The following is a 23,192-nucleotide window of genomic DNA, read 5'->3' on the forward strand; positions in this document are numbered from 1 at the left end:
GGTTTGGGAGAGGGGGGCGCCGGCCACTAGGGGGTGCGGCCACCTTGTGGTCTTGGGGTGGCCGGGCCCCTCCCCTTGGCCCTCATTATATAGGTGGAACACCCAAGAGTTGGTCTACAAGTCTTCGAATAAGACCCCAAACCAAAACCTTCCATATCACATGAAACCTACCCAAGCTAGGACTCCCACTAGAGGTGGGATTCCCACCCTTCCTTGGGAGGGGGTGGCCGGCCCCCTTAGGGGAGTCCACTTGGGACTCCTCCCCCTTTAGGGTTGGCCGGCCATGGTGGTGGAGTCCCTTTGGGACTCCGCCTTCCAAAGTGGTTTCTTCCGGATTTTTCTAGAACCTTCTAGAACCTTCCATAGAACCTTCCGGATCATTTTAAATCTTATAAAATGACTTCCTATATATGAATCTTATTCTCCGGACCATTCCGGAACTCCTCGTGATGTCCGGGATCTCATCCGGGACTCCAAACAAATATTCGAACTCCATTCCATATTCAAGTTCTACCATTTCAACATCCAACCTTAAGTGTGTCACCCTACGGTTCGCGAACTATGCGGACATGGTTGAGTACTCACTCCGACCAATAACCAATAGCGGGATCTGGAGATCCATAATGGCTCCCACATATTCAACGATGACTTTAGTGATCGAATGAACCATCCACATACGATACCAATTCCCTTTGTCACGCGATATTTTACTTGTCCGGGGTTTGATCATCGGTATCACTCTATACCTTGTTCAACCTCGTCTCCTGACAAGTACTCTTTACTCGTACCGTGGTATGTGGTCTCTTATGAACTTATTCATATGCTTGCAAGACATTAGACGACATTCCACCGAGAGGGCCCAGAGTATATCTATCCGTCATCGGGATGGACAAATCTCACTGTTGATTCATATGCCTCAACTCATACTTTCCGGATACTTAATCCCACCTTTATAACCACCCATTTACGCAGTGGCGTTTGATGTAATCAAAGTACCTTTCCGATATAAGTGATTTATATGATCTCATGGTCATAAGGACTAGGTAACTATGTATCGAAAGCTTATAGCAAATAACTTAATGACGTGATCTTATGCTACGCTTAATTGGGTATGTCCATTACATCATTCATACAATGATATAACCTTGTTATTAATAACATCCAATGTTCATGATTATGAAACTAATCATCCATTAATCAACAAGCTAGTTAAGAGGCATACTAGGGACTCTTTGTTGTTTACATATCACACATGTATCAATGTTTCGGTTAATACAATTATAGCATGGTATATAAACATTTATCATAAACATAAAGATATATAATAACCACTTTTATTATTGCCTCTTGGGCATATCTCCTTCAACCGGCTTCAGGGAGCTCATCCATCGGTTGAGGACAAGGTTGTCCTAGTAGCCTGGCGGAGGGAACCATCCTCTCCCCACGGTGTTGCACTCCAGCTTTACGACCTAGGTAGATAAGACACCTCTTGTAAGTGCCATGATCTACATGTATGCGAGTACAAGAATGCAATTGTGTTGATCACCATCCCGAGCATGATCAAGAGCATGGCGAACACAATGGCACAACCATTGTGTTCATCAGCATGTTCTCCATGACCAGGAGCATGATCAACACCATGTCAATGTATCTATCTTTGCTCATCACCATCCTGAGCATGAGCAAGAGCATGATAAACACAATGGCACTGCCATTGTGTTCATCACCAAGTTATCCATGCCCAGGAGCATGATCTACACAAGTGCACATCCATGGTGTTGTGCATGTATGTGGAGCATGAACATTAAGACAGCGTGAGACAATTGCAGAAGCACATAAGTCAAATGTTCAAGCATATCAGACAAAAGAGAAATGCAAGTTTTGTCCCAATTTCCCAATTTGAGATATGTAACCATTTCACAACCGCACAAAATCAAATCCCAAATCAGGAAATCTAGATTGTGCATGCAACACCAGCCGAAGGAAACCTACTACCGCATGGATATTAACCCTACCGCCGGCCGACCGACCGTTCGCCGGACATAGCACATTCTTTGGACGGTACCAAAATTGACCAAACCCTAACCTGGATCCTTAATATGTGAGATTGTGTGTGTACCTTGGAGAAATCGGGCGTCGTCGATGGCGAAGGAACGCTCCGAGAGCGGTACCGACACGCCGAAGCCCGGGAAGAAGAGGACGGCTTGCTCGAGGCGGCCGCTAGAGGGGTCGAAAAAAACCTTGCCAAATCGATGAGACTAGGCCCATGCGTATGCAGGAGCCTTGCCGGCCGGATTGCTCTGCGCAGCGGGAGTCGCCGTCATGACGATCCGCTGGTGAGACCAGTGATCTCCAACGGGGCCGCCATGGTCGCCGACCTCGTCGCGGGAGGCATCGAACAAAGCGGGGATGGCCGCTTTAGAGCGGCCGCGAAGTTGCTGACTCCACCGGCCGCGAGTAGGTCCAGTTGCCGCGCCGCCCAGACCTCCTGCGCGGACATCCTGTGCTTCGAGGGGAGGCCGCCGGGCGGAGACGGAGCAGGAACGATGACCATGGAGTTTCCGAGGAGGTGAGTATGCCGGTTGGGCGGTGAGGGGAGTGGGGTTCGGGAGTAATGGGTTTCGCCTCGTCTCCCGCTCTTCCCACCTCGTGCGAAACAGTAGCAATGCGGCACTCGGCTGGGCCTGTCCCCAAAAAAACGGCCGATTCGGCCGTCCTCTCAGGCCAACTTTTGGCCTGCTTTAAATATTGTGACATGCAAGATTATGGTGCGAGCTGGGGCTTCCAAACGCGCGAATTTTAGCCCACTAAATGTGAGAAAAGGCTTTGCGTGCAACCAATCACGCTCCTAGCTAATCCCTAGCCTAGGTTTTGTGCATGGGGATAGTTTGATTCCACTAATAGGAAGGTTTAGCACTGCAAGTTCATGTCGTTAAAGGAGGTCGACAGTGCACACATTCACACGTTGTCAATGGGTCAAGAAAGTAAAATTAAACTAATTATGGATCAGAGGAAGTAGTACTTTGTGCGAATGAAAATAATTATCGTGCACATATTTTATCTCCGGCGGTCATCTTTTCTTTTCATGAACATGGATGTTGCTGATGCTTTACTATAAGTTTCTAATCGACTTTTAGCTACTGATCCTGAACCTTAGCCGCCTGGCCCGCCTCAAAGGTCAGCTTTAACCCAGCAAATGAATGAAGAGATTATTAAAGGAGGCTTGCTCATTAGCCGCCTCATACGTCACTTGACCTTGATGCCAACTTTTGGTTCGTTTTATGTTAGCGTTTTTGCTTCCGTACGCACCCACCACAAACAAGCCAAATCGCGAGAACACATGGACGGTTAGGATTCGTTCATACCGCTTCGGGTCTGGGGGCAAGATCGTCATTTCCTGTGTACTTCGGGTTTGGCTGGGTTCGTATCAGCCCACGTACAAGCCCGTATATGACCCATACCGTCCATGTATTATACGCCTACGTGTCCACGCGCGGCCACGCGGAACCGCCGAGATATATAACGCTTTTCTCCCCTGTCCTCTTCACACTTCAGCGCATCCATCCAAAGCAATCCCCAAATCGGGAAAAAACCCTAGGTCAAGAACAGCTCGCTCTCGCTCGTGCTCGCTCGTGCTCGCTCGCGCTCGTCCATGGAGAGGGGGAAGGGGAAGGAGGGGAAGGGCAAGGAGGCGGCGGTTGACGACACGCAGTTGGCGGCACCATCGGCGGCCGGAGCTGCCCCAGATCTGAGCTCCGGTTGGGGCCAGACGGCAAGATACGGCTGGCCGGTGGCTGCACCGGCGAGCAAGAAGCGTGCGCACGAGACGGAGGCGCAGATGCGGCGGCGGAAGAAGAAGAACCAGAAGACCCGAGAGAGGCAGGAGAGGAAGGCGGCGGGGCTCAAGATCAACAGCCCCGACGACGTGCCCACCTTCGAAGAATTCGACTCCGCCGACCCGTCCGAGGTAAATTTCTCAACCTCTCAACCTTTTTTTTTTGCTTTACATACCATTTTTTTTGCACATTTGGGGTTGTTGGCAAAGAAAACAGGGCATCATGGTCATGGTTTCTCAATCAGGCCATGGTTCAGAGCGGTTGCCTTCCGCTTCGATTGTGGCCTAAGCACATGCATTTGCATAATTCCCTAGAGAAACTAAGCAAGATGTAAATGGTAATCTGACAAGTCGTCCATATGTACCTCTGCCTTTTGGCTCATCCAATTAGTAACAAGAGAAATTCAATGATCTTTAATCACACCCCTTGGAACATTGGTGTTGTTTGCTTCCATACTCTTGGTTGCATCAAAATAGAGTGATTTCAGATTTGACTTATGTTGCCTCCATCGTTCTCCAATTGTTTTTAATATATACTTTTCCAATCGAGGAGGGTAAAGAAACCTCATCTACATATCCAACAAAAGTAATATTATCATAACATGAAATGTAAATCATAAGAACTGTAGCAAAATATTTTTAGTGAACTCTGGATCTACCTTTACTTGCGCCAATATATCCATTTTTTTGCACATTTGGGGTTGTTGGCAAAGAAAACAAAGCATCATGGTCATGGTTTCTCAATCAGGCCATGGTTCAGAGCGGTTGCCTGTGTTTCTCTGCTCCTTGCTCAACGCATTGATGCTATGCTAATTTGATTAGCTCTTGCTTAGCTGCTTGCTACTCCAAACATCGCTTAGCTCAGGAGCGGAGGACGACCCAAGATTATGGTGTGGTGAAGATGATAGCTTAGAGGAAAAATTGATACCACAAGCCAAGATTAAGCGCTAGTTCTAGCATAAAATCTGCTCAAGTAATAGTCTATTAGTATTAATTGCCAATGCTAGCTATTGCATAGGCTAGACCTTGCCAGAATGGGAGATCCGCCACTGGCTTAGCTGCTTGTTTGTGTTTGGTACATTGTTTGCTTAGCTGCTTGTGTGTATAAGAAAATTGGAGTAAAACCGAGGCTAACCAGGTATTAATCCTCGTATTCCTCAGAAATGTAGCATTACATGCTTAGGTTACAAATTTACAACATATTATAGGGTTATATGTGCCCATCTTGACTTCCTGTTTCATGTTGTTTACTTGAATTACATAATTGTGTGTTTCAAATGGAGCTTAAATCCTGGTTAGTAATTTGTATGAATGTGTTAAACTTTTATTTAACCGTGTGATTAAGAGATGCTTGTCATATTAATTTAACACTTATTTCCATCAATTCGAACAACATTTGTTAACTGGTTAATTCACACTATTGCTATAATGTCTTATTTATACAAGTTTTAAATTGCAGATGCTATCTACAGTTAATAACTAATTTGCATTATTGATTTACTTATTTATGCAAGCTTTAAATTAGATATGGTATGTATAGTTACTAACTAATGTGCATTTATACAAATAAATACTTTGCATTGTTTTCATTCCCTTTCTATTTATAGTCATTACATTGTTTCTACACCATAGCAGCTAATTAACCTAATTTACTTCATTTAACAGGAGGATCCTTCGGATGAAGTCTGTTCTGACCGGGAGGATAGGGACGTGAAGAGTAGGCATGTTCTCCGCAGGCTTAGGTCTGGGGAGATTCGCTACCTTCTTGGCCCAGGGAGGTTCAAGTGCCCCTGGTGCAGCCGCAAGGAAATGCCGACGGACTTCCTCGGCATGTACCAGCATGCCACCTACACTGGTGTTGGCAGCGGGCAGACACCCGCACACATCAGGGCCAAGCATGCCGCCTACGGCCTCTTCCTCAAGAAGTACGCCCCCAGGCAGTAGGAGCATGCGGAGGATGCTGCCGACCTGCCTGCCTACCTGCCTGCCGACCTGCCTGCCTACCTGATGCCTACCTGCTATCATGTTCCTTTAGTTGTGTGTTTATGTTAAACTCTGTCGTACTTATGGTGTTGAAACTTGGTTAATGCTGTGTTGAACTATGTTTCTAATTAAGTATGCTTAGTGTTTAAGCATGTTTATGTTGTGCTTACTACATATGCTTATGTGTTGTGCATGCTTGGCCCTGTTGTGTGCTTGGATGCTAGGTAAGCATGTTCTATTTGCTGCTGTTGCTCTAGCCTGTTAGCATGATGTAGTGACAAAGATTTTGCCAAAGTAAGCGTTTGATTATAGGAAATGTATTGTCAGTTTTGCTTCAGGGTAAAAAAAAAGAGAAAACATGTATTGCTCAGTTGTGTTGCAGAGGTTTTGTACATAATTGATAAGGTTTTTTCCAGTGGAAATGGGGGAAAACCTCTGATAATATAAAATAAAGACGGCGTGTTGGCAGTATGGTGGATTGTTATCTTATGTGATACTTGACAACAACAAATCTCTCGATCAACAACAACAAATATCTCATTTGACAGCTACAACACTCGCAATAGACAACAACCCAATCTAGACTTGACTAATGGGCCAACTCCATCCAATTAGGCCTATTAGGCTAGTTCAGGTGGTACATATAAAACAGGAACAACTATCTCATTTGACAGCCCAATCTAGATTTGACTAATGGGCCATCTCCAACCAAATCAGCTTTAGAAGAATTGAGTTAATTGACTCATAAAAAGAGAACATAGTTCAGTACAAATCACTCATAAAAACATAATAAACACAGTAATCCTTCCATGATTATTGAAGTTCAGAAAAGAACATACAATTTCACATAAAAAGAGAGAGGTAGTTCAAATAGTCGCGACGATTACATAGATTAGCACAACATACACCAGAGTGAACATATCCACCACTTTACAAACAGTAGGTTCGAGTAGTGCAGTAGGTTCATCGTCTGAAACTTAAACCCCTACATCTTACTGGAAATATATAACAAAGTACGTGAAGTAATCACTCGATCACATCCTCGATCACATCAACAGACATAAAAAGCATGCCCTCCATCTTAAAGAACAAACACAGGACTAACAGGCCAGCCACCAAGTTATTCTTAACACAGAAGTCAATCCAACCCGACTTAAACCTGATTCTGCCATCAACGGATGTGTAGTAGACAGCATGGCTGTCATCATCATCCTCACCCCTCAGAAAGTAGATATCACCACTACGAGGAACGTCAAGAACAGATACAATAGTCTTCGGGATACGCTGTGATATAATAAAAAAAAACCACATCAAAAAGACAATCATTCAAAAATGAACAGAATAAAACATATATCAAGGAAATTACCAGTGCATTGGAAGCAACATCATATGTAGATAGGCGATGTACAAAAACACCGCCAAGGCCCAGACCACGGTCGTAAACACGGCTGTTGATATTGATGATCTCAGAATTTTTAAGTTCAACAGTTTTTGAGATAAAGATGGATTTAGCATCTCCTTCAAAAGTAAAAACTTCTGCAGGAAAAAACAATGAGAGAAAAATCCATGAGAAAAAGAGCAGTTTGTTAAACACAAAGAACAGATGAACAAAAAAGTGACAGCAAATTACCTTTGAATAATTCCTTGGGGTAATCTTCAATGTCTAGTGTAGTAACAAACACATTTTCTTCTTCCTCTATGATATCAAATTTTATCTTCTCATTCAGATGCATATCATAATCAGTGAGGAATTTCTTGTAGTTAGGACCGAAAATACGAGTCTTCTTGTCCATCTTGTCCAGCAGAAAACTGTAAACACCCCTGTCCCCAGACTCAACAGTCAAGGCATTACCAGTAGACTTGTTGATATACTTCCTAACATAGCAAGGGATGTTCTGCAACAAAGTTCACATTAGTAATCTTCCAAACCTATTTTCCATGCATTGCATATTTAGCTGCATGGCAAATTAAGATTGTGGATACTAAATAAAAATGCAAATCTGTTGGTTGTGTGAAGTGATCTCATTTCACATTGTCTACAGTACTGTCTACAAGCTAACACCACAATTTCCAGCAAAGAATGAAGCTAGCAAACCTAAAACAGCCAACCACCAAAATTTTCTTTATTCAAATATATGTGCTATAATACAAAACAATCAGTTCTTCTATCCACCAAAATGATACTGATGTATAACAACAACATGCACATACTTGTGATGTTTCTTCAATCTGAAAATTAAATGGGGAATGGATTCTAAATACACCAGTAACACAACAAGCATATCAAAATAACTTACAGAGTATTCTTCAAAGGTTGTACGCATAGTAATGCAGAAGAACTCTGGTTCCTTCAGCTTCATGTGGCAACCACCATCACGGTTTCCACAGATTAGACACTTCATCTAATATATGAATACAAAATTATTATAAATGATACAAATGGGCATATCTAAATTCATACAAGAAACCATATTCAACAAATGAACAACACTGTTGAGTACACTGGAAAAAATGAAATAGCATAATTTTTCTGCATACCAAAAAGAGGTGAACAACATCTGAATGCTTAGTTTACTACATTGTTCATATTGTTACTCAAATAAATCCTAAACCATTATGAAGTGCAAAAAATATAAATTAGACTCAAACCCTAAAGTAACAATCTAATTAAGAATTCATGCAGACCATAATTACTAGAAAGAAATGCAGACCACAAATTAAAATGGTTATAAGTGATGCTATAAAAAATATATTCAAACATACATAATCCCATTAAGAGTAAGAGGAAAAGTATGAGGAGAAGTTTTAGGATTTTTCTCATCTTAAACATACATGCTGCATACAGAGAACAGCTCCATTAGGACCCAGCATAAATAATAGGGATAGAAAGGTTGGGGAAAGTAATACATAGACAAAGACAAAAAAAACAAGTACGAGAAAAGGACCACACCAGTAGGACCGCACAGCACGTGCACATACAAAAAAAGGACTTCCAGATCTGGGTGGTGGATAGAAAAGGAAAGAAAAAAGAGGGCTTCCTCTGACAATGAATTGATGAAAAGCCTCACAGTCACTAGATCGAGTAGTAAAACCGTCAGATCTGCTTGGATGTACCTTGTTCCCTTCTCTGCAACCGCCGGTTCAGATGGCCACCTCCACAAGCTCCGACGTTGACCAGGAGAGGAGAAGAAGAGTCGACACGAGGGGATGGAGAAGAATGACCGGTGCAGGGTTGGGCCGGGTTGGGAGGCTTGAAGCATGGTTAAATATGAACGGCCCAACAAAACGAAAGACAAGGCCCGCCGGTAAAAAAGCCCAGTAAACAATATGAGTAACAATATTGTCACTGCTGCGGGGCGCATGCATGCCATCATCGTCGCTTCCCGCGCATGCAGGCCTAGGCCGGCGCATTGCACAACGGGCATAAGGCCAGACCGCAACACGGCCCAACGGTCCACCTAGCGTGCCCGCTCGGAACCCCCACCCGTGTTCAGGAAAAAAAAAGGAGTCTAGCCAATCAGATTGCTGTATATTCAAATATTCCTAAAAAATTTAGAGAAAATCTAAAAAAAAAATCTTCAAAAACAGTCTATACATATAAAGTAGATGTCTAGGAAATTTATTTGGATCATTTAGACAAGGTCGAAAAAAAACATGCTTAGAAATGAGGCCGTTTACCCTACCTTTGGAGCCTGTTTCTGGCACTTTTTTGACCAACCCTGGGATGACCCCATATTGTCGGCAGCGGTGCACCATGTCATTTAACACACTTCAATCCATGAGTTTTGCAATTTGCATGTGTGAATGCACTTGTTCATGTGGTATAGAACCCTCAAATACATGTTTCTTGCTGTCAAGACGGTGGATCGTCTGACGGTGTGTGTGCGTAGTGCTCCCATCTTTTGGGATCTGCTTCAGCATGGCATGCAAACACCACTTACATCACCATACATGGAAGCAAGCATGTGCTCCTTGCCTAGCTACCTCACGGGAGCCCGCACACATGGTTTACGTGCAAACCGGCTCTACCCAGGCCTCAAAGTGGGCCCACAACCCTTGGGTGACCTCATGTTGTTGGAACTGGTGCACCATGTCATCCCACCCACTCCAAGCCATGGGTTTAGGGTTTTGCATGTGTGAATACCCATGTTCATGTGGGGTAGACCCCTGAAATATAGGGTCCTCGTCAGAAAAAGGTGTCAAGACGGTGGATCGTCTGACGGTGTGTGTGCGTAGTGCTCCCATCTTTTGGGATCTGCTTCAGCATGGCATGCAAACACCACTTACATCACCATACATGGAAGCAAGCATGTGCTCCTTGCCTAGCTACCTCACGGGAGCCCGCACACATGGTTTACGTGCAAACCGGCTCTACCTGTGCCTCAAAGTGGGCCCACAACCCTTGGGTGACCCCATGTTGTTGGAACTGGTGCACCATGTCATCCCACCCACTCCAAGCCATGGGTTTAGGGTTTTGCATGTGTGAATGCCCATGTTCATGTGGGGTAGACCCCTGAAATATAGGGTCCTCGTCGAGAAAAAGGTGTCAAGACGGTGGATCGTCGACGGTGTGTGTGCGTAGTGCTCCCATCTTTTGGGATCTGCTTCGCATGGCATGCAAACACCACTTACATCACCATACATGGAAGCAAGCATGTGCTCCTTGCCTAGCTACCTCACGGGAGCCCGCACACATGGTTTACGTGCAAACCGGCTCTACCCAGGCCTCAAAGTGGGCCCACAACCCTTGGGTGACCCCATGTTGTTGGAACTGGTGCACCATGTCATCCCACCCACTCCAAGCCATGGGTTTAGGGTTTTGCATGTGTGAATGCCCATGTTCATGTGGGGTAGAGCCCTGAAATATAGGGTCCTCGTCAGAAAAAGGTGTCAAGACGGTGGATCGTCTGACGGTGTGTGTGCGTAGTGCTCCCATCTTTTGGGATCTGCTTCAGCATGGCATGCAAACACCACTTACATCACCATACATGGAAGCAAGCATGTGCTCCTTGCCTAGCTACCTCACGGGAGCCCGCACACATGGTTTACGTGCAAACCGGCTCTACCTGTGCCTCAAAGTGGGCCCACAACCCTTGGGTGACCCCATGTTGTTGGAACTGGTGCACCATGTCATCCCACCCACTCCAAGCCATGGGTTTAGGGTTTTGCATGTGTGAATGCCCATGTTCATGTGGGGTAGACCCCTGAAATATAGGGTCCTCGTCAGAAAAAGCTGTCAAGACGGTGGATCGTCTGACGGTGTGTGTGCGTAGTGCTCCCATCTTTTGGGATCTGCTTCAGCATGGCATGCAAACACCACTTACATCACCATACATGGAAGCAAGCATGTGCTCCTTGCCTAGCTACCTCACGGGAGCCCGCACACATGGTTTACGTGCAAACCGGCTCTACCCAGGCCTCAAAGTGGGCCCACAACCCTTGGGTGACCCCATGTTGTTGGAACTGGTGCACCATGTCATCCCACCCACTCCAAGCCATGGGTTTAGGGTTTTGCATGTGTGAATGCCCATGTTCATGTGGGGTAGAGCCCTGAAATATAGGGTCCTCGTCAGAAAAAGGTGTCAAGACGGTGGATCGTCCGACGGTGTGTGTGCGTAGTGCTCCCATCTTTTGGGATCTGCTTCGGCATGGCATGCAAACACCACTTACATCACCATACATGGAAGCAAGCATGTGCTCCTTGCCTAGCTACCTCACGGGAGCCCGCACACATGGTTTACGTGCAAACCGGCTCTACCTGTGCCTCAAAGTGGGCCCACAACCCTTGGGTGACCCCATGTTGTTGGAACTGGTGCACCATGTCATCCCACCCACTCCAAGCCATGGGTTTAGGGTTTTGCATGTGTGAATGACCATGTTCATGTGGGGTAGACCCCTGAAATATAGGGTCCTCGTCAGAAAAAGCTGTCAAGACGGTGGATCGTCTGACGGTGTGTGTGCGTAGTGCTCCCATCTTTTGGGATCTGCTTCAGCATGGCATGCAAACACCACTTACATCACCATACATGGAAGCAAGCATGTGCTCCTTGCCTAGCTACCTCACGGGAGCCCGCACACATGGTTTACGTGCAAACCGGCTCTACCGAGGCCTCAAAGTGGGCCCACAACCCTTGGGTGACCCCATGTTGTTGGAACTGGTGCACCATGTCATCCCACCCACTCCAAGCCATGGGTTTAGGGTTTTGCATGTGTGAATGCCCATGTTCATGTGGGGTAGACCCCTGAAATATAGGGTCCTCGTCAGAAAAAGCTGTCAAGACGGTGGATCGTCTGACGGTGTGTGTGCGTAGTGCTCCCATCTTTTGGGATCTGCTTCAGCATGGCATGCAAACACCACTTACATCACCATACATGGAAGCAAGCATGTGCTCCTTGCCTAGCTACCTCACAGGAGCCCGCACACATGGTTTACGTGCAAACCGGCTCTACCTAGGCCTCAAAGTGGGCCCACAAACTTTGGGTGACTCCATGTTGTTGGAACTGGTGCACCATGTCATCCCACCCACTCCAAGCCATGGGTTTAGGGTTTTGCATGTGTGAATGCCCATGTTCATGTGGGGTAGACCCCTGAAATATAGGGTCCTCGTCAGAAAAAGGTGTCAAGACGGTGGATCGTCTGACGGTGTGTGTGCGTAGTGCTCCCATCTTTTGGGATCTGCTTCAGCATGGCATGCAAACACCACTTACATCACCATACATGGAAGCAAGCATGTGCTCCTTGCCTAGCTATCTCACGGGAGCCCGCACACATGGTTTACGTGCAAACCGGCTCTACCTGTGCCTCAAAGTGGGCCCACAACCCTTGGGTGACCCCATGTTGTTGGAACTGGTGCACCATGTCATCCCACCCACTCCAAGCCATGGGTTTAGGGTTTTGCATGTGTGAATGCCCATGTTCATGTGGGGTAGACCCCTGAAATATAGGGTCCTCGTCAGAAAAAGGTGTCAAGACGGTGGATCGTCTGACGGTGTGTGTGCGTAGTGCTCCCATCTTTTGGGATCTGCTTCAGCATGGCATGCAAACACCACTTACATCACCATACATGGAAGCAAGCATGTGCTCCTTGCCTAGCTACCTCACGGGAGCCCGCACACATGGTTTACGTGCAAACCGGCTCTACCCAGGCCTCAAAGTGGGCCCACAACCCTTGGGTGACCCCATGTTGTTGGAACTGGTGCACCATGTCATCCCACCCACTCCAAGCCATGGGTTTAGGGTTTTGCATGTGTGAATGCCCATGTTCATGTGGGGTAGACCCCTGAAATATAGGGTCCTCGTCGAGAAAAGGTGTCAAGACGGTGGATCGTCCGACGGTGTGTGTGCGTAGTGCTCCCATCTTTTGGGATCTGCTTCGCATGGCATGCAAACACCACTTACATCACCATACATGGAAGCAAGCATGTGCTCCTTGCCTAGCTACCTCACGGGAGCCCGCACACATGGTTTACGTGCAAACCGGCTCTACCCAGGCCTCAAAGTGGGCCCACAACCCTTGGGTGACCCCATGTTGTTGGAACTGGTGCACCATGTCATCCCACCCACTCCAAGCCATGGGTTTAGGGTTTTGCATGTGTGAATGCCCATGTTCATGTGGGGTAGAGCCCTGAAATATAGGGTCCTCGTCAGAAAAAGGTGTCAAGACGGTGGATCGTCTGACGGTGTGTGTGCGTAGTGCTCCCATCTTTTGGGATCTGCTTCTAGCATGGCATGCAAACACCACTTACATCACCATACATGGAAGCAAGCATGTGCTCCTTGCCTAGCTACCTCACGGGAGCCCGCACACATGGTTTACGTGCAAACCGGCTCTACCCAGGCCTCAAAGTGGGCCCACAACCCTTGGGTGACCCCATGTTGTTGGAACTGGTGCACCATGTCATCCCACCCACTCCAAGCCATGGGTTTAGGGTTTTGCATGTGTGAATGCCCATGTTCATGTGGGGTAGACCCCTGAAATATAGGGTCCTCGTCAGAAAAAGGTGTCAAGACGGTGGATCGTCTGACGGTGTGTGTGCGTAGTGCTCCCATCTTTTGGGATCTGCTTCAGCATGGCATGCAAACACCACTTACATCACCATACATGGAAGCAAGCATGTCCTCCTTGCCTAGCTACCTCACGGGAGCCCGCACACATGGTTTACGTGCAAACCGGCTCTACCCAGGCCTCAAAGTGGGCCCACAACCCTTGGGTGACCCCATATTGTTGGAACTGGTGCACCATGTCATCCCACCCACTCCAAGCCATGGGTTTAGGGTTTTGCATGTGTGAATGCCCATGTTCATGTGGGGTAGACCCCTGAAATATAGGGTCCTCGTCAGAAAAAGCTGTCAAGACGGTGGATCGTCTGACGGTGTGTGTGCGTAGTGCTCCCATCTTTTGGGATCTGCTTCAGCATGGTATGCAAACACCACTTACATCACCATACATGGAAGCAAGCATGTGCTCCTTGCCTAGCTACCTCACGGGAGCCCGCACACATGGTTTACGTGCAAACCGGCTCTACCCAGGCCTCAAAGTGGGCCCACAACCCTTGGGTGAACCCATGTTGTTGGAACTGGTGCACCATGTCATCCCACCCACTCCAAGCCATGGGTTTAGGGTTTTGCATGTGTGAATGCCCATGTTCATGTGGGGTAGACCCCTGAAATATAGGGTCCTCGTCAGAAAAAGCTGTCAAGACGGTGGATCGTCTGACGGTGTGTGTGCGTAGTGCTCCCATCTTTTGGGATCTGCTTCAGCATGGCATGCAAACACCACTTACATCACCATACATGGAAGCAAGCATGTGCTCCTTGCCTAGCTACCTCACGGGAGCCCGCACACATGGTTTACGTGCAAACCGGCTCTACCCAGGCCTCAAAGTGGGCCCACAACCCTTGGGTGACCCCATGTTGTTGGAACTGGTGCACCATGTCATCCCACCCACTCCAAGCCATGGGTTCAGCGTTTTGCATGTGTGAATGCCCATGTTCATGTGGGGTAGACCCCTGAAATATAGGGTCCTCGTCAGAAAAAGGTGTCAAGACGGTGGATCGTCTGACGGTGTGTGTGCGTAATGCTCCCATCTTTTGGGATCTGCTTCAGCATGGCATGCAAACACCACTTACATCACCATACATGGAAGCAAGCATGTGCTCCTTGCCTAGCTACCTCACGGGAGCCCGCACACATGGTTTACGTGCAAACCGGCTCTACCTGTGCCTCAAAGTGGGCCCACAACCCTTGGGTGACCCCATGTTGTTGGAACTGGTGCACCATGTCATCCCACCCACTCCAAGCCATGGGTTTAGGGTTTTGCATGTGTGAATGCCCATGTTCATGTGGGGTAGACCCCTGAAATATAGGGTCCTCGTCAGAAAAAGCTGTCAAGACGGTGGATCGTCTGACGGTGTGTGTGCGTAGTGCTCCCATCTTTTAGGATCTGCTTCAGCATGGCATGCAAACACCACTTACATCACCATACATGGAAGCAAGCATGTGCTCCTTGCCTAGCTACCTCACGGGAGCCCGCACACATGGTTTACGTGCAAACCGGCTCTACCCAGGCCTCAAAGTGGGCCCACAATCCTTGGGTGACCCCATGTTGTTGGAACTATTTAATCAAATTTTTCATAACTATTTAATCAAATTTTACAAAGTTTAAATTTCACTAAACTAAGTAATTGTAAATGGAGGGAGCAGATCCTATCCAAAATTAGATCCTACCCAAGCTGCTCCTGGAATACTATCTCCATTTCGTTTTATAAAGAGCATTCCTATGCCGTTAATTTGACCAACGCAACATATGGGTTATATAAATTATCAGAAACTTATTTTGGCAGTAGCAGAAGTAAGAGAAAATCAAGAACATATGTATGATATAAACTAATAAAACCCAAAATTTACTCATAGCATTGGTTTCTTTGCATTGGGGTTGTAATGTTTTTTATGTCACCAAAAACTTTAAGAATATTTTTAATTCAGACTGTTGTTTGTCATTCAGACTTTTTCTAATGTAACATGGTTTTTAGGACATAATACGTTGTTTAATTTGAGAAAGGCGTTGGGCCTGATTAGAAATAGGCAGAGACAGAGATATAACCGTTGGGCCGCTCGCGCGTCAAAGCTAGGCCAACTGGCCCGTCTAGGCCTGCCTCCGCCTGCTGCAGCCCTCGATCAGCTCACCACCTTTACATGCATGCGCCATGCAGCAGGCTATTAAATTACCCGCGCCACGCCCTCATGCATGCCAACCACCGTTTCAGCACCGTGACATCGTCTCAGAGGTTGCCATCGTCTCAGCGTGTCATCGAGTTGGGTGGCATCAGTTTTAAAGTGAAATTTGTGTGCATTTTTCAAGTGAATTTTACAAACTCCCCCGGCTATATATAAGGGCACCTCTTCTTCCTCTTCTCGCAAACATCTCACGCAGTCTTCCCCTTCCTCCATCTACCACCGCATCCGTGGACTAGTCACACAAACACCAAACCCTAGCCGCCACCATGCAGTTCTTTGGCCCAACCTACCGTCGCCCGGCGACCGTGCGCGAGAGGGAGTGGCCGGAGGGTGTCATCGTCGAGAACGAGCTGCGCATCTGGGCGATATCTAGGTGGAGGAGCGACAGGGCGCTAGCCGAGTTCTTTCTATCGCAGGGCTACCGCCACCTCAACCTCCCTCTAGGCTCGCCGCCCATGTACACGATCGAGTCCCACTTTGACGGCAACAGCAACCATGAGATAGGCCTCTTCGTCCACTTCACGAACCCCTTCGACGCGCACCTCCTCCTCGGGCAGGTGTTCTGGTGTGGTTGCGAGTTTATCGCTTTCACTACGTACAATATCTTCACCAACTTCCACGTCATATTTCCCGACCGTTTCAACATGCACTGCCTCCCCTACCGCTACCACATTGACGGCAATGAGGAGGAGTAAACCAGCGAAGGAGGAGCAAGGCGAATGAACATCCTAGGAGGGACGACGGCGTTGCCTCATCTTTATCATTTTCTTTTCTAGTTTCATGAGTGTTTTTAGAGCTATTTTATTATCTATGTCTTGTTGTGGTGTCTGTGGGCCCAGGGTTTGTTGTGTGCTTCTGTATCGTACGTGTGATGAAATGCCTATGTAAGGTTTGTACATCTAGCCCTATATATCTATGTTTTTATATTCCGTGCTATATCAATATATGTTGGACCTGCACTACACAAAGAAACAAGAACACACCATAATATTTTTTTTTCTGTAGCAGCAACTGATGGCGTGTAACTCACACGTTCGTTGGGAACCCCAAGAGGAAGGTATGATGCGCACAGCAGCAAGTTTTCCCTCAGAAAGAAACCAAGGTTTATCGAACCAGGAGGAGCCAAGAAGCACGTTGAAGGTTGATGGCGGCGGGATGTAGTGCGGCGCAACACCAGGGATTCCGGCGCCAACGTGGAACCTGCACAACACAACCAAAGTACTTTGCCCCAACGAAACAGTGAGGTTGTCAATCTCACCGGCTTGCTGTAACAAAGAATTAACCGTATTGTGTGGAAGATGATTGTTTGCAGAAAACAAGAGAACAAGATTGCAAAGAGATTGTATTTCAGTAAAGAGAATTGGACCGGGGTCCACAGTTCACTAGAGGTGTCTCTCCCATAAGACAAACAGCATGTTGGGTGAACAAATTACAGTTGGGCAATTGACAAATAAAGAGGGCATGACCATGCACATACATATCATGATGAGTATAGTGAGATTTAATTGGGCATTACGACAAAGTACATAGACCGCCATCCAACTGCATCTATGCCTAAAAAGTCCACCTTCAGGTTATCATCCGAACCCCCTCCAGTATTAAGTTGCAAAGCAACAGACAATTGCATTAAGTATGGTGCGTAATGTAATCAACAACTACATCCTTAGACATAGCATCAATGTTTTATCCCTAGTGGCAACAGCACAACACAACCTTAGAACTTTACGTCATCGTCCTGTGTCAATGCGCATGAACCCACTATCGAGCATAAGTACTCCCTCTTGGAGTTACAAGCATCTACTTGGCCAGAGCATCTACTAGTAACGGAAAGCATGCAAGATCATAAACAACACGTAGATATAACTTTGATAATCAACATAACAAGTATTCTCTATTCATCGGATCCCAACAAACGCAACATATAGAATTACAGATAGATGATCTTGATCATGTTAGGCAGCTCACAAGATCCGACAATGATAGCACAATGGGGAGAAGACAACCATCTAGCTACTGCTATGGACCCATAGTCCAGGGGTAGACTACTCACACATCACACCGGAGGCGACCATGGCGGCGTAGAGTCCTCCGGGAGATGATTCCCCTCTCCGGCAGGGTGCCGGAGGCGATCTCCTGGATCCCCCGAGATGGGATCGGCGTTGGCGGCGTCTCTGGAAGGTTTTCCGTATCATGGCTCTCGGTACTGGGGGTTTCGTCACGGAGGCTTTAAGTAGGCAGAAGGGTAGGTCAAGAGGCGGCGCGAGGGGCCCAGACCATAGGCCGGCGCGGCCAGGGGGTGGGCCGCGCCGCCCTAGGGTTTGGGCACCCTGTGGCCCCACTTCGTTTCGTCTTCGGACTTCTGGAAGCTTCGTGGAAAAATAGGCCCCTGGGCTTTGATTTCGTCCAATTCCGAGAATATTTCCTTACTAGGATTTCTGAAACCAAAAACAGCAGAAAAACAGAATCGGCACTTCGGCATCTTGTTAATAGGTTAGTTCCAGAAAATGCACGAATATGACATAAAGTGTGCATAAAACATGTAGATAACATCAATAATGTGGCATGGAACATAAGAAATTATCGATACGTCGGAGACGTATCAGCATCCCCAAGCTTAGTTCTGCTCGTCCCGAGCAGGTAAAACGATAACACAGATAATTTCTGGAGTGACATGCCATCATAATCTTGATCATACTATTTGTAAAGCATATGTAGTGAATGCAGCGATCAAAACAATGTATATGACATGAGTAAACAAGTGAATGATAAAGCAAAGACTTTTCATGAATAGCACTTCAAGACAAGCATCAATTAAGTCTTGCATAAGAGTTTACTCATAAAGCAATAATTCAAAGTAAAAGCATTGAAGCAACACAAAAGAAGATTAAGTTTCAGCGGTTGCTTTCAACTTGTAACATGTATATCTCATGGATATTGTCAACATAGAGTAATATAATAAGTGCAATAAGCAAGTATGTAGGAATCAATGCACAGTTCACACAAGTGTTTGCTTCTTGAGGTGGAGAGAAATAGGTGAACTGACTCAACATTGAAAGTAAAAGAATGGTCCTCCATAGAGGAAAAGCATCGATTGCTATATTTGTGCTAGAGCTTTGATTTTGAAAACATGAAACAATTTTGTCAACGGTAGTAATAAAGCATATGCATCATGTAAATTATATCTTATAAGTTGCAAGCCTCATGCATAGTATACTAATAGTGCCCGCACCTTGTCCTAATTAGCTTGGACTACCGGATCATCACAATGCACTGTTTTAACCAAGTGTCACAAAGGGGTACCTCTATGCCGCCTGTACAAAGGTCTAAGGAGAAAGCTCGCATTGGATTTCTCGCTATTGATTATTCTTCAACTTAGACATCCATACCGGGACAACATAGACAACAGATAATGGACTCCTCTTTTATGCATAAGCATGTAACAACAATTAATAATTTTCTCATATGAGATTGAGGATATATGTCCAAAACTGAAACTTCCACCATGGATCATGGCTTTAGTTAGCGGCCCAATGTTCTTCTCTAACAATATGCATGCTTAACCATAAGGTGGTAGATCTCTCTTACTTCAGACAAGACGGACATGCATAGCAACTCACATGAAATTCAACAATGAATAGTTGATGGCGTCCCCAAGAACATGGTTATCGCACAACAAGCAACTTAATAAGAGATAAAGTGCATAATTACATATTCAATACCACAATAGTTTTTAAGCTATTTGTCCCATGAGCTATATATTGCAAAGGTGAATGATGGAATTTTAAAGGTAGCACTCAAGCAATTTACTTTGGAATGGCGGAAAATACCATGTAGTAGGTAGGTATGGTGGACACAAATGGCATAGTGGTTGGCTCAAGTATTTTGGATGCATGAGAAGTATTCCCTCTCGATACAAGGTTTAGGCTAGCAAGGTTATTTGAAACAAACACAAGGATGAACCGGTGCAGCAAAACTCACATAAAAGACATATTGAAAACATTATAAGACTCTACACCGTCTTCCTTGTTGTTCAAACTCAATACTAGAAATTATCTAGACCTTAGAGAAACCAAATATGCAAACCAAATTTTAGCATGCTCTATGTATTTCTTCATTAATGGGTGCAAAGTATATGATGCAAGAGCTTAATCATGAGCACAACAATTGCCAAGTATCACATTACCCAAGACATTTATAGCAATTACTACATGTATCATTTTCCGATTCCAACCATATAACAATTTAACGAAGAAGAAACTTCGCCATGAATACTATGAGTAGAAACCAAGGACATACTTGTCCATATGCTACAGCGGAGCGTGTCTCTCTCCCATAAAGTGAATGCTAGGATCCATTTTATTCAAACAAAACAAAAAAACAAAAACAAACCGACGCTCCAAGCAAAGCACATAAGATGTGATGGAATAAAATTATAGTTTCAGGGGAGGAACCTGATAATGTTGTCGATGAAGAAGGGGATGCCTTGGGCATCCCCAAGCTTAGACGCTTGAGTCTTCTTAATATATGCAGGGGTGAACCACCGGGGCATCCCCAAGCTTAGAGCTTTCACTCTCCTTGATCATGTTGCATCATACTCCTCTCTTGATCCTTGAAAACTTCCTCCACACCAAACTCGAAACAACTCATTAGAGGGTTAGTGCACAATATAAATTGACATATTCAGAGGTGACACAATCATTCTTAACACTTCTGGACATTGCATAATGCTACTGGACATTAGTGGATCAAAGAAATTCATCCAACATAGCAAAAGAGGCAATGCGAAATAAAAGGCAGAATCTGTCAAAACAGAACAGCTCGTATTGACGAATTTTAAAATGGCACCAGACTTGCTCAAATGAAAATGCTCAAATTGAATGAAAAATGCGTACATATCTGAGGATCATGCACGCAAATTGGCTTAATTTTCTGAGCTACCTACAGGGAGGTAGACCCAGATTCGTGGCAGCAAAGAAATCTGGAACTGCGCAGTAATCCAAATCTAGTACTTACTTTACTATCAAAGGCTTAACTTGGCACAACAAAACACAAAACTAAGATAAGGAGAGGTTGCTACAGTAGTAAAAAACTTCCAAGACACAAAATAAAAACAAAGTACTGTAGGTAAAAACATGGGTTGTCTCCCATAAGCGCTTTTCTTTAACGCCTTTCAGCTAGGCGCAGAAAGTGTGTATCAAGTATTATCAAGAGACGAAGTGTCAACATCATAATTTGTTCTCATAATAGAATCAAAAGGTAACTTCATTCTCTTTCTAGGGAAGTGTTCCATACCTTTCTTGAGAGGAAATTGATATTTTATATTACCTTCCTTCATATCAATGATAGCACCAACAGTTCGAAGAAAAGGTCTTCCCAATATAATGGGACAAGATGCATTGCATTCAATATCCAAGACAACAAAATCAACGGGAACAAGGTTATTGTTAACGGTAATACGAACATTATCAACTTTACCCAAAGGTTTCTTTGTAGAATGATCAGCAAGATTAACATCCAAATAACAATTTTTCAGCGGTGGCAAGTCAAGCATATTATAAATTTTCTTAGGCATAACAGAAATACTTGCACCAAGATCACATAAAGCATTACAATCAAAATCTTTAACCTTCATCTTAATGATGGGCTCCCAACCATCCTCTAGCTTTTTAGGAATAGAGGCTTCGCGCTCTAGTTTCTCTTCTCTAGCTTTTATGAGAGCATTTGTAATATGATGCGTGAAAGCCAAATTTATAGCACTAGCATTAGGACTTTTAGCAAGTTTTTGCAAGAACTTTATAACTTCAGAGATGTGGCAATCATCAAAATTCAAACCATTTTAATCTAAAGCAATGGGATCATCATCCCCAATGTTGGAAAAAATTTCAGCAGCTTTATCACAGGCAGTTTCAGCAGTTTTAGCAGTTTCAGGCAGTTTCTCGCGCTTTGCATTAGAAGTGGAAACATTGCTAACACCAATTCTTTTATTAGTATTAGTAGGAGGTGCAGCAACATGTGTAGCATTAGCATTACTAGTGGTGGTAATAGTCCAAACTTTAGCTATATTCTTTTCTTTAGCTAGTTTTTCATTTTCTTCTCTATCCCACCTAGCACGCAGTTCAACCATTAATCTTATATTCTCATTAATTCTAACTTGGATGGCATTTGCTGTAGTAGCAATTTTATTATGATGATTCTCATTAGGCATAACTTTTGATTTCAAAAGATCAACATCAGCAGCAAGACTATCGACTTTAGAAGCAAGTATATCAATTTTCCCAAGCTTTTCTTCAACAGATTTGTTAAAAGCAGTTTGTGTACTAATAAATTCTTTAAGCATGGCTTCAAGTCCAGGGGGTGAACTCCTATTATTATTGTAAGAATTTCTATAAGAATTACCATAGCCGTTGCCATTATTATAAGGATATGGCCTATAGTTGTTACTAGAATTGTTCCGGTAAGCATTGTTGTTGAAATTATTATTTTTAATGAAGTTCACATCAACATGTTCTTCTTGTGCAACCAATGAAGCTAATGGAACATTATTAGGATCAATATTAGTCCTATCATTCAGAAGCATAGACATAATAGCATCAATCTTATCACTCAAGGAAGAGGTTTCTTCGACAGAATTTACCTTCTTACCTTGTGGAGCTCTTTCCGTGTGCCATTCAGAGTAGTTGATCATCATATTATCAAGAAGCTTTGTTGATTCACCAAGAGTGATGGACATAAAGGTACCTCCAGCAGCTGAATCCAATAAATTCCGTGAAGAAAAATTTAGTCCTGCATAGAAGGTTTGGATGATCATCCAAGTAGTCAGTCCATGGGTTGGGCAATTTTTAACCAGTGATTTCATTCTTTCCCAAGCTTGAGCAACATGTTCAGTATCTAATTGTTTAAAATTCATTATGCTACTCCTCAAAGATATAATTTTAGCAGGGGGATAATATCTACCAATAAAAGCATCCTTGCATTTAGTCCATGAATCAATACTATTCTTAGGCAGAGATAGCAACCAATCTTTAGCTCTTCCTCTTAATGAGAAAGGGAACAATTTTAATTTTATAATGTCACCATCTACATCTTTATATTTTTGCATTTCACATAGTTCAACAAAATTATTAAGATGGGCAGCA

General features: G+C 44.8%; 1 protein-coding gene across 1 annotated transcript; it reads left to right on the forward strand.

The window, feature by feature from the left end:
- The first annotated feature begins 3,472 nt into the window (after positions 1-3,472).
- Positions 3,473-5,917, forward strand: LOC139838638 (uncharacterized). The gene is made up of 2 exons (XM_071828678.1): positions 3,473-3,967; positions 5,501-5,917. The coding sequence occupies exons 1-2, from the start codon at positions 3,653-3,655 to the stop codon at positions 5,777-5,779; spliced, it is 594 nt and encodes a 197-aa protein (XP_071684779.1). The 5' UTR covers positions 3,473-3,652; the 3' UTR covers positions 5,780-5,917.
- The last annotated feature ends 17,275 nt before the right edge of the window (positions 5,918-23,192 follow it).

The sequence above is a fragment of the Lolium perenne genome, chromosome 1, assembly GCF_019359855.2.
Source record: "Lolium perenne isolate Kyuss_39 chromosome 1, Kyuss_2.0, whole genome shotgun sequence".
NCBI classification, from domain to species: Eukaryota; Viridiplantae; Streptophyta; class Magnoliopsida; order Poales; family Poaceae; genus Lolium; species Lolium perenne.

Excerpts from the sequence above, each read along its gene's own strand:
- LOC139838638 (XM_071828678.1), top strand. The coding sequence starts at position 3,653 with ATGGAGAGGGGGAAGGGGAAGGAGGGGAAGGGCAAGGAGGCGGCGGTT. Across the intron at positions 3,968-5,500 it reads ACTCCGCCGACCCGTCCGAG|GAGGATCCTTCGGATGAAGT; the intron begins GTAAATTTCTCA and ends TTCATTTAACAG.